At 28.0% G+C, this 18695-nt stretch overlaps 1 protein-coding gene across 1 annotated transcript; it reads right to left on the bottom strand.

The window, feature by feature from the left end:
- Positions 1–16176: 16176 nt before the first annotated feature.
- On the bottom strand, positions 16177–18149 carry LOC124843485 (F-box/FBD/LRR-repeat protein At5g22660-like). Its single transcript, XM_047320242.2, has 3 exons — positions 17010–18149; positions 16754–16918; positions 16177–16675 (listed from the first exon to the last, which is right to left on the bottom strand). Exons 1-3 carry the CDS (start codon positions 18069–18071, stop codon positions 16400–16402), a joined length of 1503 nt encoding a protein of 500 aa, XP_047176198.2. The 5' UTR covers positions 18072–18149; the 3' UTR covers positions 16177–16399.
- Positions 18150–18695: the final 546 nt, after the last annotated feature.

Raw genomic sequence — 18695 nt, 5'->3', positions numbered from 1 at the left:
TAATTTCAATCTAGTCTAAAATTAATTGTAAAATTTAATTTTATAAGTTTTGTAATGTTATTGCTAATTATTTTAATTTTAAAAAATGAAATATAATTATATAATCAGAATAATTGTTACTTTTAAATTTGGTGTAAAATATTGTGTAACATCCCAATATCTCACACTGGATAATTCATAATTTATATATTGTAACATTACATTTACGGTAACATTCCGTAATCTCACACTTAAAGATTTACAGCTGATATATATCTATACATATTTTAAACTCAGATTTCAACTATAAACTTCTAAATATAACTCGAATTCTTCTAACTTATTCTTCAATCTCTTTCTTCATTGGTACTGGATCATACAACATTCCTTCATCTACTCCCGTATAACGAATTATACGATCATCGTACATACCCAAACACAAACAACACAAACAAGTAGGGTGAGCTAACATGCAACACTCATTTATAAAACATGCATAATTGATTTGATATTAACATCATATAATAATTATGTCATACACCCTCAAACCATCATACCATAATTCATATCAGACACTCGTTCCACAATACCCAAAAGACACTCATCCCACAATACCCAAAAAGACACTCATCCCACAATACCCAAAAAGACACTCATCCCACAATACCCAAAAAGACACTCATCCGGATGATACGTTGATGAGCGGTCACGGGAGGTTATGCACTTGTGATGACTTCTACTTCTTCTTACAAATACACTTCCAAAATACTTCATACCATTCACAAGGTTAGTCCCCTCACTATGTCCAAAACCGGCACATAGACCAGGACCTCCTGCTCCTCTCACCACATAATTCATCCTTCTCTACTTGAGACTGGATGATTATTAGAGTATCAGGATAACCTCCAACTACAGGACCCTCAACATCAACATATACACAATTACCACATCAATACAGAATCTCTCCACGAGACTCATACAATGCTCACATTCCTCAACTCACATTATACTATTACGAAATCTCCCCATAATACTCATATCATGTTCGGATGCATAAATTCAAATCCAATATAATAAATTACAATCATCACAATTAAAATTCACAATTTCGTATCTACCACAATAACATAAATTCATTCCAACGAGATATATTGCATAATAATTTAACAGTACATAATCTGTTCAACAAGAATTAAGTTAAAAGTTTGTCGAGTAGACTTCCAGGAAAGAGAGGTGCGTCACAATGGACAACTTAAGTACCAAGTCTTTCCTTAGCCAAAGTGTTCCTCAACTAGTTTTAACAAATTTCTTATTTACAGATTCAAAATAACAGCATATAATATTGACACAGAAATTCAAGATAAATAAATAGTAAGCATTAACAGTATTCACACATAATTTCAAGACATGAATAGTAATAAAACAGTACTATATCATAACATAAAAGCTTAGAAAGGTTAGCTCCCCTACCTCTATTCCAGACTTCTCTTGCTCTGAATTTGCTTCCCCGAAAACTCTTCAGAACCTCTACTCTAAAATTTCTTCCTACTCCAAAAACTTCCTAATTTCTTCTCTTCTCCTAATTTCTCTCTACTTCTTGGTGCAAAAACTCCATTCCTCTGATCTCTATTTATAGGTAAAAATTTTTACTATTCATTAATTTTTTAATATTATTTATTATTTTAATATTATTTTAAAAATAGTATTTTAATGAACAACTTGATAAATCTTATCCCATCTCCTTCCATGCTACGTAGGAATTCTTATCCTTCCAATTTTTTTTTTTTTTTTTTTTTACTATTCACTTTTTACTATTCACTATTCACTATTCACTTTTCTTAAAAATTCTGAATAAGAAAAAATTTGAACTTCTAAAATTACAATAATTTTATATCCAAAAATTTAATTTTTTTCTATCCATAAAATTATTATTACAAATAAAATGCTAAAATTTACTATTATAAATATTTTTCACGAGTCTTACATATTGCACCTATATGTATTATTTTACAAACAATTAAATTATTCTTTCACATCCAACTTTATTTTTTATTTTCAAATTTATCTATTAATTATGATAATAATAATAACAATACAAATTATTTTTCAATCTAAAATTTTTCATTTTTGCACAGTAATGATAATAATAATAATTATATAATTCTAAAATATTATATTGTTATAAAATTATATATATATATATAATAAATATTAAATAATTATATTAAATTTAATAAATAAATAAATGAAGTACATTGATCAGTCAACTATTTTTTAAATACTTCTCATCTTATAATCGATGGTATATATGAATTTGTTTTGTTCTTATCTAAATTATTTAATCTTAAAATATATAGTGATATGATGTATTGGATTCCCTACACAACTTTTTATTCAGATCCAAAATTTACATAAGTTCCAATTTTAATTCAATTTAATTATTTTATTTATTTGAGTTAAAATGTAATTTCCATTTATGTGGTTGATACTCCTCTTGTTGGTTCTTTTATAATTTTGTTTAGAAAGTTCACTTTTAAGACATTTAACAAAGTAAAAGTATGAAAATAAAATTATTTCTATATTTATGATAAGATTGTGTCAAAAGTTATAAGTTTGGATTGTGTTTCAATCTCAATTTTAGTATGTTTTTCATTATTATTAAACTTTATGGGTTAGTTAGTGTACTGTGCAAAACATTAATATTGGGTAAGTTACAGTTAGAAGCAGTGTATCATTGAAAAATCGAGAGCTCAACTATACAGTCATCCTGTCTGTTCAAATTATTTGGAACGAACACATCAGATAACTAGAAAAAACTAAATGGAATACAACAAATACATTGAAGAACTAAAAAAGAATCCTACCAAACACTACCAACAACATAAATAATTGCTTGTAATGGTATAAATACAAAAGAAAAAACAGTATAGGAAATGGAAGAAAGAAGACCAGAATCGGTGCAGGTCTCGTGAGGGAGCAGATAATACTATTGGTTCCTTTTATAAACAAGAAACCAAATTTGAAACGACCACATCAGACACTACCAAAGAAACTAAATGGAATACATCAAATACATCGAAGAACTAAAAATAATCCTACTGTTGTCTCCTACCTATATTAACACTACCAACAACATAAATAATTGCTTGTAATAGTACAAAAGAAACAACATATATAGGAGAAGGGCGAGGGGAGAAGAGCAGAATCGTTGCAGGTCTCGTGAGAGAGCAGATGCTGCTATTGGCTCTTTTTATGAACAAGAAACAATTGGCTAACCAACCTATGTTTAAAAGACCTAAAAAGATGTGTATAAAGATTTACATGCATCAACCCTCTCAATTCTACTTCATTCTCGTTAAACAAACCTTTAATCACTCTTGAATGTAATATGAATTAGGTGTACACAAATTCTACTGTTATATAAATGGTTAAGCTATAGGAATGAAACTGTGTTTTGAATAAATCATTCGATAGTTTATAATAGTCACATACCTACTCTTATTTTGCAGATATGTATAAGTATGCTAACAATGAATACTGGGTTATAACATACCCACTATTGTTCATCTTGAATAAGTTTTGAAATTTTTAATTTCTATTAGCTCAACGCCTTCAAATAAGAACTCAACACAATTACCTAAAATGAATATCCAACCCAACTTACCTCTATAAACACTTCACTAACGAGAACTTTTGAACAGCTTTTTGTTCTTAGAAGTAACAAAAGTTAGATAAGAGCTTCTATTAAGACTTGATAGAAAAGCTTGAAAGACAAGTGAAATTAAACAATACTAACAAGAAAGTACAGCTTTACACTGTTTTTCTGAGAAACTCAGGTATTTGGCATGTTCTGTAAAAACTTAAAAACTTAAATGCATGGTGAGCACGTGAATTCAAGTTATTCTCATTGGCAAACAGAAATTGAAATTCAGCTGTTATCATCACGTCATCAAATAGGGTACTGTGTGCCACTTATATATGCATTTCATCCCCATGATCCTTAAAAGTTAAGTGTTTGAGGTTAAGGCATCTAAGGCAACCTTGTACAGTGTTTCAAGAAAATCTCAAAACTTGACTTAACAGTAACACTGAACTTTAAAAGGGTGAAAGAGTATATAGCTGTCAGCTTCAGAAACATTGAGCTAGGTCTGAGAAGCTAAAAGGAAGGTTTTCCCATCATGATGTGGTATGTGCATGAGTAATTTCATAAGTCTAAACAAAAAGATATAATAGAGAGGATAGGTTTAGAAGAAAAAACATATAAACTTAACAACATTATTGATATATACTAAACTTGTTATAGTGAAGTAAAATGTTAAATTGATCTATCTTTTAAACTTAAAAAATGTTGACCTATATACAGGTCTAAACTTATGTTTATAAGTCTTATTAAAAGATATATTTTTGTATAAATTACTGTACATGCATATAATGAGTTGTATATATTTGCTTATTTCTTTTCCTAAATTAGTTTCTCCTTTTATTGGTGGTTCACATTCCTTTTTTGCAGTTGAATATCTTAAAAGGTATTTCCAGGTTGTGGATAAAACCAAGACTGTTAACATCTTCTTTAAATTCCAAGAATGAAATAATGTGGAGAATAGATTCTGGAAGTGCATTCAGTCTATTAATGTTATCAGTTTCTCCATTTAGGGTTTCATTTAGTATTAGTCTAAGGATCTTTGCTGAAGGTTCAACCATTTCAAAGAGAATGAATTTTCAACTTTGGGATGAGAGAAAACTAAAGAATTCACTTTCTAACTTTTTAGACATGGTCTTGAATTAAGGTTTGAACAAAAGGCAGTAGAAATTAAATTCTAATATATATTTAATTTGTAGTAAAAGACTGTAGTAATATTTTATAAATTCATGAACGGACATCAGATATTTATTTTCTAATTACAATTTATGTTTATGATTTTATTTAGAAAATTCATTTTTAAGATATTTGACAAACTAAAAGTAAAGAAATAATATTATTTCTATATTTAAGATGAGATCTTGTAATGGTATAAGTGAGGATTGTATTTCAAACTTAATTTTAGTTGGTTTTCATTATGATTAATTTAAAACTAGTTAAACTTTATTGGTTAGTTATTGTACTTGTGTGCTTGTCCAAAACATTAATATTGTGTAAGTTACCGCTAGAAGATAAAGTTAAAATGAATTTATATAGATACTTTTTATTATGAATAAGGTTAGAAGATAAAATTACAATGAATTTATATGGATATTTTTTTAACTATTTTGTATGAATCTAAAAGATATAAAAATTTGTACAGTTATTTTAACTTAATTATCTTACCAATTGTGTTTCTTAACACATGTAATTAAAAATGAATATTTCATTTATTAAACTCAATCTAGTGTAAAATTAAATTTTAAAGTTATTGCTAATTTCATTTGATTTTAAAAAATAATTATAATTACAGAATCAAAATAATTGTTAGTTTTAAATTTTGTGTAAAATATTGCTCCAATGTACTATTTTACAAATAATTAAATTATTCTTTTACATCCAACTCTCTCTTTCTTTTTATTTTCAAATTTATCTATTAATTATTATTATTATAATATTAATAATAATACACATTAATTTTGGATCTTACATTTTTCTTTTTTGCAATAAGAATAATTAATAATAATAATTATTATATAATTCTAAAATATTATATTGTTATAAGATACAATATATATATATATATATATATATATATATATATATATATAAAATATTAAATACTTATATTAAACAAAAAAATAAATAAATGAAGTACGTTCATCAGTTTTAAATGCTTTTAATTTTATTGTTGATCTAAAATATAAATTTATAAATTTATTTTGTCCTTATTTAAATAATTTAATCTTAAAATATATATTTGATTTATTGGTTTCATATGTATAGTTTGTTATTCAGATCCAAAATTTACATGACTTATAATTTTAATTTAATTGTTTTATTTATTTCAGTTAAAATTGCATGTGTTGTTGCTTCTGTTGCTGCTTCCAAAGTTGTAAAATTTAGTATAGCTTTTAAAAAATTTCACAAAAAAGAAAAACATGATATATGAGTTCACAATTTAATTTTAAAACAGTTTTGTAATACATGTTAAAGGATGATAGGGTGACAAATGTGTAATATCAAGTGTAACGAAAATTTCTTTTATACTAGTTTACTTTGAGTTTATATCCATTCTTCTTAACAAGGATTATATTGTAATTAATATATTACAATGAATAGCGTTATTGTTACTTATTCATAGTTTTTTCGGAATATTTTTTAATCTCTCCTAAAATAAACATCATAAATATTATTTGACTTACATTAAAAAAAAATTAATATAACTTTTAAATATTATAGAATGGGACAAATTGACCCTGTTAGAGCTAGTTTAGTCAAATATAATATGACAAAAGATGAATTTTTTAAAAATAAAATAAAATAATCATAAAATTCTTTTTAAATTCTTTTATTAAATAATTATTTGAGGTAAATATTAACTAAAATAATCATTAAGATTTATGTTGATTTAGCTAATACTAACTTTATTTAATTATAATATTTATATTTATTTAAATTACCTTTGGTTAAGTATATCTAAATAATAAAAAAAAATTAAAAAATATTAAAAATAAACAAGGTTAATATGAACTTTAAATTTAGTTTTTATATTTTATTTGGAGATTTTAAATATTATAAAAAAAAGTACAAAATCAAAAAAGTTAGTGTGAAGATAGGGAATACTAGCCTTCCTTATTTTCAATATTTTATTTACTTAGCACATTAATTTAGTGGAAGTCAACTATAAAAAAAATAAAATAAATAAGATTCGAATGGGTCAAATAAATAGTAACCTTATTCATTTTTAATATTTATATTCGTTTAATTTAGTGTTGGCCATTCTAAATTTGTATGTATTCTTCATATTAAATATAGACCACAAATTAATTTTAGTATAATGGTTTAGATTTAAAGATTATAGATGTTTTCATTTATAATTTTTTTCTCTCACTTTCTATATAAATCTCATAAGAATTTTCTTCGTTTATAGGCATAAATCTCCTTCTACCCTTATCTTTTGCATTTACACATCTTCTTCTTTTACAATCTTAAATCTTCTCCCACTCTCTTATTTATCCTTTTTACAAATTCACAAATCTCCTCACACTCATATCTTTTATTCACACTCACACTACATTCATCTCTTTCATTTAAACTCATCTTTTTCATCCACACATCTCTTTCATCAACATTTTTTTCCTCGTCTCCTTCCTCCACATTCTTCTCTTCATCTCTTTTCATTCGTATTTATTTCATTTATATTAATTTCTTTCATCCACATTTACCATCATCTTCTTCATCCACTATAATGTTCTACTTAATTACTTTTTTTGGTTATATTATTTGAAAATGAAAGTACAATCATTAATTGCTTTAATTAAAAATATAATTTAAATATTAGTAATGACTAATTAAATATGATATTCAAAAGTCTATACTAACAAACTAATATTTATAGTTTTAACATCATACAAACCAAAGCCAATACTAATAACTATTTATTGTCTAATTTTATTTGTTTGCATCCACGACACTAAATATATTTTTTCTCATAGTATTATAACTTTCATGAGTATTTTATATCCATCCCTCCAAAGTAAGTGTTTGACATACAAAAGTTTCAACTCTTAAAAAAATAATATAGATTTTATAAGATACTAGTACAGCAAAGAGAGCGATTATTTTGGACAATTGAGAATGATTTTCAAATTAAGGTATATTAAGACGAGTTAAAAAAGGTGGGTTTTGGACATTAGTTAAGAACCGAAACAAAAAAGTGGAGGGATTTTGCCTCGGTTCAAAATAGCCCGAAGCATTAAACTAAAAGAAAACTGGGCTTTTAACAGCGGTTGAGATTGGAACCAGGGCCATAGACCCTTTTCTGCCTTGATTTTTACCATAATTGTTGCCTAAAGTCTATGGTTTTTTTAGGCATAATTCCATTGTCGGTCCTTATTTTCGTCAACTTTGTTCAATGTGGGACTCATGTTTTTCGAATGTTCAATGTAGTTCTTAATTTCATAATTTATGTTCAATTTGGTCCTTTTTGCTGACGACGTTTAAATCGTTAACGACAAAATGTCCACAGATCAGTGAATTACATGGCAGTTATTGGCTGACGTGGCTAGGACCAGAGTTGACTGAGGATGGTCGCGCCAATGAGGGCTTGACATGTGACAACCCTTTCTTCACCCAAAAATTATGGTTTCAGATTTGCATATGCAAATTGGAGAAAAGCTTGCTCCAGTGTTGTCACGCAAGAATAGGGTTTCTCCTTCACGCGGATATGGTGAATTTCGTGATAGTTGATTTGCTTCTAGGTTTTTCTCCTACAGGTGAATGAAGAAGGTACGATGGAGAAGCTTGCGGAGAGGCGTTAGTGCGACGATTGAAGATGATTGCGTGATTCGGCTTTGCGTTTCTGTGATTTGGGTTGTGCTCGCGAGAGGTTGGTGATGATGTTGTGACTCTTCACCGTTGTGGCGCGAATCACCCTTCTGGTTTGAAGGAGATTTCTAGTTCTCTAGGTTTTGATCTTCTGTGTTTTAGGTTGATGATGGTTGGTGGAGAATGAAGAAGCTACACGACGACGTTACTCAAAGGCGCGAAGAACTTGTGATTCGGTTTCGCGATGCTTGTGGCGGAGCGTTTGGAATAACGGCGCGACCAGTGCGTGAAATGTTCGCGAAAGGTTTCTGGTTAAGGTTTCAAAATGTCTGATGATGGAGGTGTGAAAATGGTGGCTGACTATTAGCATGGTGGCTAGGGTTAGGTGGTGGCTAGGGTTTCTGTGTAGGGGGAAATTAGTGTTTTTGGAGGTAAGAGATGATGATGACGTGTCAAGGGTGATGTGTCCATGTCAACCAATAACTATCATGTAATTCACTGATTAGTGTTGTGGACATATTGTCGTTAACTATTTAAACGTTTTAGCCAAAAGGACAAAATTGAACAAAAATTATGATATAAGGGACTACATTGAACATTCGAAAAAAATGAGTCGCACATCGAACAAAGTTGACGAAAATATGGACCAACAATGATATTAAGCCTTTTTTTTTCTAATAATGATTCTGTTTTTGTAACATTCCTTATCATAAAAATAGACCTGCATATAAAAATAATGTATCCACAACACAAAAATACAGTCCAAAATATTATTTTCAATGAAAAACATAATTATAAATCATCTTAATGTACAAATTATTATGACTATAAATTAACTCAATGATAATATGGTAATGTACAACTTATTATATCCTAATAACTACGTACTATTATATAGTTGTATTGCATGTTTTGTAAGGGCTTTTGTATGTATAATGAATGGACTTCTCAGGAATTGGAGTATAAGTCTTAAATCTCCACACAAGACATATGATTTCAATTAGTGTATATGAATTCCAAACGATAGAGAAAAACAAATTCATTAAATCTATGTATTATTGTTTCTCATCCACTTGTAATATGGGTACAAATAATTTTCGTCTCCAATACATTACACAGTAACTGCACTCATATGATCATTACGCTATAATATATCATCATAATTATAAATAGTTAAGGAAAATCGTTAGAATAAAACAATTATAAGAAAGTATGGACTAAAATACCAAACCTTGAGGGTCAACCATGCAAGCTTTTTGGACATAGCAGGTGATAACAACATCATATGTTCTGCAATTGAACTATGAAAAAAAACGTCTTTAAGATATAACAAAGAAAACTCAAATATTGAGGTTCTTACCAAACTACTAAATGTTTGGGAGGTGACTTGTGCAATTAGAAAAACCACACAACAACATTATTTGATAGGAAAACCACAAGTAGCTGCCAATGGGCCTTGAAATTGATAATAATTTATTTTTTATATATTGAAATCATATATGGAACTTTGAAGTTAACAAATTTCACTTACCCAGCTATATAAGGGACAAAATATAGTTCCTTCCCCCTTGCACGTAGTTGGTGACGTATGTTTGAATGTCATCAAATTTATTGCCTTCATGAGTGAGTTGAGGGTCATGAACCTATAGACATCATTGAACCCCATATTGTCACTTACACCAAACATATATTTGAAATCAAAAATTGATTTGATATAAGTAACTTGATAGATAAATTTTATATAAATAATTGCTCATAAATAATTGCTCATAAACTTGATAGATACATCATCTATAACTAAAAGAGGGTAATATTAAAATCTTCTTTCCTCGACCCAAGCTTCAAGAAATCTTGCCTATGCAAGTATAGTGGGATCTCAGAGTCTCTTTCAAATATAGTAGAATCCCATGGAACCATCATCGACTCATCTACAATGATGTCAGAAATCTTGTGTAATGCACCAAGATGGTCATCCTCAGATAAATAAATCTTCTTGGATGTAGGACTTTCCTCTCCACACGTATGCTATTACATGAAAAAATATTTAGGTTTGGACATCAGTAACATGTAAAGTTTAAAATTCATAAAAATGTATAGTAAGAGTCCATACTGGAGGGTCAGAAATAAAACCAACCTACTGCTTAGGCTAGGCGAGAAAATATTGAAATGCTTGTGCAAGGGTGAAAATCTCATCTGTTAGCACAAGAACTACCACATCTGGTATAACAATTTTGTCTACCATGACCTTGACCTCATCTTTTGATAGCTCCATACCATGAACTGTAGTGTCTTCCTTAAAACATTGTTCCACTAAGCCACTAGCATTGTCACGATACAATATAAAACATATAATTGACATGGATGAGTGTCGTCCATGCGTCCCCTATGACGCCCTAACTACCTTTATCTACCTGTTAAAGTCAATGTTAGCTTATACAAAAAATAAATTATTGAATAAAAATGATTATTAATTTTTCCTGTGGGAAGTACAACATCTTTCCTTACCTGGATGTGGACGCATCCCACACTCTCAAAATTGCTATCGAAATTGGTGCATAACCCTTTTACTCACTTTTGAAGTGATTTCATCATACAACTGCACCTTGATCTTCTTTACGATATGTCATCCTTTCTTCATACTCTTGATTGTGTGTATAAAGTGTGATGCGAGGAGCTCCCAAAATATTGCCTAATCCTATGCGGGATCCAACAACACGCACTAGTTTAAGGTGCTCAAGTCATTCAATATTGTAGTAGCAAGAATATTATGACGACTTTTTGGAGTGAATTGACCTTGGGAGCTCTACTCAACCAAGGAGTCCTGTACAATAACGAAACACCATTATTATTTAAAAGGTCTATGTAATCTATATAATGAAAATATTATTATTATTATAAAAAAGGTTGTATCTTATAATTTTTTGTGATATTTCTTGTGCAATTTCAGCGAAAACAATTATATGAAACTCTTATCAGTTCATCAATTGGTCGCCTTCAAATTCATGAGCCTTAACATTGCTAACAACCGTTTGAACTTACTTGAATCAAGATACAAAGGAGACTTCACATTACTAGACATCGTCTCATACACATGCGCTTGGGAAAAAACTTATGCCAGCATCGCGGATCATGTTTTCTAATTTGTCTTCTTCGATCCATCTTTCATGGTGGAATTAAATACATTTTCAGTTTGAGAGACAGTTGAAAAGTCTATTAATTCGCCATGTCATATCCATGTTGTATAACTTTGAAAGAAACCATCACAGATAAAATGTTTCCTAATTTCGGTTGTGTTCAACTTTCTCTCATTAACACAATTGACACAAGATAACTAAACTTTACTTTATCATTACTTCTACCTTCACTATGTTGTGTAAATTGTATAAATTCTTCTACCTCTCTCTCGTAGTTAACATTAATGTGTGGTGATTATTCCAAAGCAAATTAGGTGATGAGAAAGAAAAATGCTTATATTTGATTTTGTTTTAATTAAAGATGTTGTAACTAAAGAAAAAGTAAATTTTAATTGCATTAATTTTTAATTAAGTAATAGTATTACCGTTTACAACAAATTTTTTTAATTAAATTAATTTTTCATTAAGTTTATATTTTATTTGAAATGAATTTATTTATTCAATAAAATATAAAGATAATGCAATAAAGTAATTTAAAATAAAAAAACCATTTAAACTGTGAAATTGAAGGCTCTCATTATTAACACAGTCATCAAGGTGCAATAAAAGCAAAACAGAGAATTCATTTACATCGTGTATACCGTTACGAGACGAGTTGACCTCTCGGAATAATGAGAATTAATATTTCTACACACGCCAGTTAGTATTGACAATTTCAATACTTAATCAATGAAGTAAAAATTTATTAAGAAATAAATGCAATAAATTTTTCATGCATTTATTACCGTTTAAAGTTTCAAAGTAAATCTCAACATCACAATATTTTTCATGCATATATATGAAGTGTCCACTTACATGATGATCTTGCTGAGTTTATATAAATATTGGAAAAATACAAGAAAAATAAAATAAAAGTTGTAATAATGGATTCAAAGTTTTTCTTATTTAAAACAAAGTCACTTAATTTTACTCAATTTTTAATTAGTTTTTCTATATAGTTATTTTTGAATTGAATTTAACATACGAAAGCAGAACTATGTTACTGTTTTTTGAAAAAAAAAAGTTAAGTATTGATTACTTTTGTATATATATCTATTTTTGTTCTCATAGCTAATTTAAAAAATTAGACTATATTAATACACAATGTAGATATTTTTTTATTAAAACGGAAATGGATTCGAATAATACTCATACAACGAGTTTATTTGTCACATATCACATCACATACCTCTTCTCAAAATAACAGGATCAGCCATAAATTATGGCCATAACCTAAAAATGCATGAACCTTCGGATACTGTGATAAGTTATAAGTTTGGATTGTGTTTCAAACTTAATTTTATTTGGTTTTTTATTATTATTAATTTAAAACTTGTTAGAACTTGATCCATTAGTTAGTGTACCTGTGTACTTGTGCAAAACATTAATATTATGTAAGTTACCATTAGAAGTTAAATTTAGAATAAATTTATATAGATACTTTTTATGAATAAAGTAAAAAGATAAAATTACCATGAATTTAGTGGATATTTTTTAACTATTTTGTATGAATCTAGAAAACATAAAAAGTTGCACAGTTATATAAACTTAATTATCTTACATTATTACCATCTGTAATTAAAGATGAATATTTAAAGCATTAATCTCAATTTAGTTTAAAATTAAATTGTAAAATTTAATTTTATAAGTTTTGTAAAGTTATTGCCAGTTTCATTTCATTTAAAAAAATGAAATATAATTATATAATCAAAATAATTATTACTTTTAAATTTGGTGTAAAATATTGAACCTATATGTATTATTTTACAAACAATTAATTTATTCTTTTACATCCAACTCTTTTTTATTTTCAAATTTATCTATTAATTATGATAATAATAATAATAACAATAAAAATTATTTTCAATCTAAAATTTTTCATTTTTGCAGTAATGGTAAAGATAATAATTATATAATTCTAAAATATTATATTTTTATAAAATAATATATATAATAAATATTATATAATTATACTAAAATTTAATAAATAAATAAATGAGGTACATTTATCAGTCAAATATTTTTTAAATACTCTTCATTTTATAATTGATGTTATATGATTTTTTTTGTCTTTATTTAAATTATTTAATCTTAAAATAGTTGTTTTATTTATTTCATAACTTCCAATTTTAATTTAATTTAATTGTTTTATTTATTTCAGTTAAAATGTAATTTGCATTTCTGTGTTTGATACTCCGGTTGTTGGTTATTTTATCATTTTGTTTAAAAAGTTTACTTTTAAGACATTTAAGAAAGTAAAAGTATGAAAATAAAATTATTTCTATATTTAAGATAAGATCCTGTAATAAGTTATAAGTTTGGATTGTGTTTCAATCTTAATTTTAGTATGTTTTTCATTATTATAAATTTAAAACTTGTTAAACTTTATGGGTTAGTTATTGTAGCAAAAAATTAATACTGGTTAGTTAAATTATCATTGAAAAAACAAAAAGCTGTATACAACCTTTCTATATCTTTAAATTATGAGAATCACCACATCAAATACATTGAATAACTAAAAAAATCCTACTATCTTCTACTCAGTAACCATATATAAATAATTGTTTGTAATAGTAAAAATACAAAAATGGAAGAGAAAGAAAATATAGTTGCAGGTCTCGTGAGGGAGCAGATGACAGATGCTGCTATTGGTTCTTTTTATGAACCAGAAACAATTGGCTATTCCAACCAACCTATATTTACAGTCTTAAAAAGATGGGTATAAAGATTTGAGGTTATGATCAAATAGACTATGATAGTTAAGGATTTGAGGTTAGGGCATCTGAGGTAACCTTGTATAGTGTTTTAAGACAGCATATGAAAATCTCAAAACTTTATGATTTCACCGTAACACTGAACTTTAAATATAGGAAGATTATGTAAAAGGGTGAAAGAATACATAGTTGTCAGCTTCAAAAACATTGAGTTAGGTGGAAGAAGCTAAAAAGAAGGTTTTTCCACCATGGTGTGTATGTGCATGGGTGATTTCATAAGTCTAAACAAAATGATATAATGGAGGAGAGGTTTAGAAGAAAAAATATATAAACTTAACAACAGTATTGATTATACTAAACTTGTTATGATGAAGTAAAATGTTAAATTTATCTATCTTCTAAACTTAAAAAATGTTGGCCTACATGTCTAAGCTTATTGAGACATACTTATGTTTATATACATGCATATAATGAATTTTATTTTCTTATTTCTTTTCCTAAATTAGTTTTTCCATTTATTGTTGGTTTACATTCCTTTTTGCCATGCACACATTATTTTGATATTTTCGGTAATTCTTACTTTGTGTCATCTAAAATATATAAGAACATATTCATTATTAATGAGCTCTCTTAATAGAAAAGAATTTAAAATATGTACTTTTTATCATTTTGGAGATATTAAGAGTTTGAAAAAAAATAATGGTGAAAATCTTATCTCTCTATTATAAAATCTTGTAAATTATATACCTTGTAAAATCTTTATCAACCATTAAAGATCCTTGATAAATAAGTAAAGGATTACCTAAAAAATAGTATTTTGATGCTAACAAAGAAACAAAAACTGAATGAAAAATAAAGATGGAAAACAAGACTTCGTTTCTTCACATTCACTATCTGAGAAAACCAAATCCACATGCAAGAAAGTTACACTCACATATTATACTCTGTTCAAATTTCAATTTAAAAACTTCATCAAGTCCATAAGAAAACAAAGGGAAATTGTGTGAAATTTTATGATGCCATAAAATAGATTTTCTTTAAACAAAGGGTGTGAATTTTCTTTAAAAACTTCAGTAAGCCTTTCTTTACACACCAATTGTTCTAACATAGAATTAAGAAGAAAAAATAACACGACTTTAAAGATAAATATATAAAATTTTTCTCATTTACCTTCTTTCAAATTTATTTTTCAAGTTATACACTAAACTAAATTTAATTTTATTCCCTTGAAGTCAAGGGTAAATTAGAGTTTATGCGTAGGTAAAAAATATGCATATATATCACTTTAAAGTTCATTTTTTTAATGTAGTATATAATATAATTTTTTATTCATAATTTATATCTCTCAAATCTCTTAAAGTCTCTTTTTAGGGGAAAAAAATACAACACTTCTGTTTTCTTCCTATTAGATATGCTACTGGAAAAGTTTGTTATATATACCTCTATTAAAAGAGTAAAATAATGCCTTTATGTTAGACTAAAAAAAACTCAGAAAATACAAGTTCTGCCATTAAAATAAAATAGCATCTTAGAATCTCAACTATACTATGTTCTTTGTACTATTTAAAAGGAAAAAGGTGTATAACAACTAAAACAACTAATTAATAATTATACTTAAACTTAATTAGTAGTTTTCCTATCATGTGTGATTGATTTTTACATCATACTAAAATGAAATTTAAACTTAATTAATTTTATAAAACTGAATTGTAATCTAATGTTATTTTAAGACAAGATTTCCACCTGCTTCAATAACATAATATAGATTAGTATTTATTTCTACTCATATAAAATTTCTAATATTATCATTGTGGAACACAACTAACTATCATTTAAACGAAAGACACAAGTAGTTGACATGAATAAGATTTGAAATCAAACATTTAAGGAAATTTAGGTCTACAGAAGTCTTACAACAATTATTCCAAGTCTTGAACAAGAAAATAGAAATACAAGAGAAATACAACAGACAGCAGCATTATTCTAAATCCTGCAACTAAATTAAACGCTGCGAAAATAACATAGTTTTAAAGAGAGAGACTGGTAGCCGTGGATAATGATGAGGATTTCATAAAATCCAATTTCTATTTGAATACAATGGCACACTGATCTCCGTGAGTCAGGAAGGAGAGAATTCTCTCTCGTTGGTTTTGCTTCCAAATATGACTATATGGAGTCGAATAATTTTTTTTCAGAGAAACAATCACTAAAGATTGTCCATTGTTCATGAAAAATTCCACCAGCTTGTATTCCATTTCTAGGCCTCTGAAGTCACAAATTTCTAATTTCTTCAGATTTTGAACCATGCTAACAGGGAAAACAGATTGAAAATCAACCTCGCCAAAGTAGTTGTCGAACACCTGCTTGTATCAGTGTGTATAAGTAATTGAAAAATGCATAGCAATTAAACTTAAATACCAAACACAACATTCCTTTACCTTTTTAAAGGAAAGCACTTGAAGGTTAGGACACTTTTCAAACAAGTTGAATAACACATGTGCAATCCAGTATCGGGTAAAATCATCTTTACAATAACGAGGGATAAGCCTTATCTTGTACAGGTTTCTGAAAGTGGGCATCACCGGTTTAGAAACATATAGAGCCTTCAAACAAATAAACAAGAATTAGATTATAATAACAAAGTTTCAATTTTCTAACACAAGACACACTAAACAAACAAAAATAAATTAAAACCTTCATGATGGGTTCTGATATGTTGAGTGATCTCAGGTTTTGAAACTCTCCAAAAAAGGCACACGTTTTTGCAGAACGTGAATAAAAGTCATTCCAATCTGAGAAGTGAAACATACAATCAGTGGCTATAGTTGCTTGTTCCATCGAAGGAACACTTTGAATCATGTTCAGTTCAAGCGCTTGACCCTCAATGGAGAAGAACTTCAGATTTGGTGCATCCACATTCACTTTGTGACCTCCCCTAAGAGATAAAAACAACCTCAAAAGGTTTTCAGCCTTCACAGTGATACTCATATTTGTTTCTTCTATCACATGCCAATCAAGCATTACAAATTTCAAGGAGGAACTTGACATGTGAAGATTTTTTACTTCAGTAGTCTCATCCTTCATTATAAACATCACATTTTCTAGCCTAGGGCACCCGTCCAGAAACCTTTGAATTGAATTCTCATCCACCAATCTAAAAGGAATTAAGTGAGCATACCTTAGCTTGGGCAACCAAACATTTTCTGGAAGAACCCACCCCCTAGGAAGAATTAGACGCAAACCAGTTAGAGTCTCTGATATAAACATTTCAGATGGAAGAACAATTGAAGGTGGCTCATTTCTTTCAAAACACATATCAAAACTGTAATCAATAGTCTCCACTTTGCAAGTGGACATTGCAAAAGCTGTGGACATCAACAACGATTCATAACCCAGTTTCATCCTTTCAGTGAAATTCTTCACAGTTACCCTTATAACTTTAATGGGTATTTCTGGATTTCTCTCTCGAAGCATTCTATTAACAAAGCCTACAAAGATGTCAAAGAGCCTATGATGCTCAGAAAAAGAAACCCCTTGTTCATTGAAAGTTACCACAATACGGCCAAATTGTAAGAAAAGATCTCTCCAGGTTGTGGATAAAATTGAAGTGGCTGCAGCTTCTTTGAGTTCCAAAAATGAAATAATGTAGAGAAGAATAGATTCTGGAAGTGCACTCAGTCTATCAATGTTGTCGGTTTCTCCATCTAAGTTTTCATCTAGGGTTCGTCTAAGGATCTTTCCTGAAGGTTCTACCATTTCAAAGAGAATGATTTTCAACTTTGGATGAGAGAGAATGAAAGAATTGAAAAGTGGACACACTCTTTTCTTCTCAAACCCTAGGCATCATTCTCTAACTTTATAGACAAAGTTTCGATTAGGGTTTGACCAAAACACCGTTTAAAAATACAAATTAAATTCTAATATGGTTATATTCTTTAAATTGATAAACTGACATCAAATAGCTTTTTTTTTTATAATTACAGTTTCTGTTTATGATTTTGTTTGGAAAGTTCACTTTATTTAACAAAGTAAAAGTATGAAAATAAAATTATTTATATATTTAAGATAAGATCCTATAATAAGTTATAAGTTTAGATTGTGCTGAAATCTTAATTTTAGTTGCTTTTTAATTATTATTAATTTGAAACTTGTTTAACTTCATTGTTTAGTTATTGTATTTATGCAAAACATTAATGTTGGATAAATTACCTTTAAAAGTAGTGTATCATTGAAAACAGCTCAACTATAGAACCATCTTTTATTTTTAAATTAGGTGGAAGGACCAAAGAAACTAAATGGAATACATCAAATACATTGAAAGACTAAAAATCCTACTGTCCTCTTCTACCGATTAACACTGCCAACAACATAAATAATTGC

This window comes from Vigna umbellata, chromosome 5 (assembly GCF_029865625.1).
Source record: "Vigna umbellata cultivar VRB3 chromosome 5, Vumbellata_1.0, whole genome shotgun sequence".
Lineage (NCBI taxonomy): Eukaryota > Viridiplantae > Streptophyta > Magnoliopsida > Fabales > Fabaceae > Vigna > Vigna umbellata.
The sequence above is the reverse complement of the archived record's forward strand: the minus strand, read 5'-3'. Positions and strand labels throughout refer to the sequence as shown.

Excerpts from the sequence above, each read along its gene's own strand:
- LOC124843485 (XM_047320242.2), bottom strand. The coding sequence starts at position 18,071 with ATGGTAGAACCTTCAGGAAAGATCCTTAGACGAACCCTAGATGAAAAC. Across the intron at positions 16,919-17,009 it reads TATCAGAACCCATCATGAAG|GCTCTATATGTTTCTAAACC; the intron begins GTTTTAATTTAT and ends ATTTGTTTGAAG. Across the intron at positions 16,676-16,753 it reads AAGTGCTTTCCTTTAAAAAG|GTGTTCGACAACTACTTTGG; the intron begins GTAAAGGAATGT and ends TGATACAAGCAG.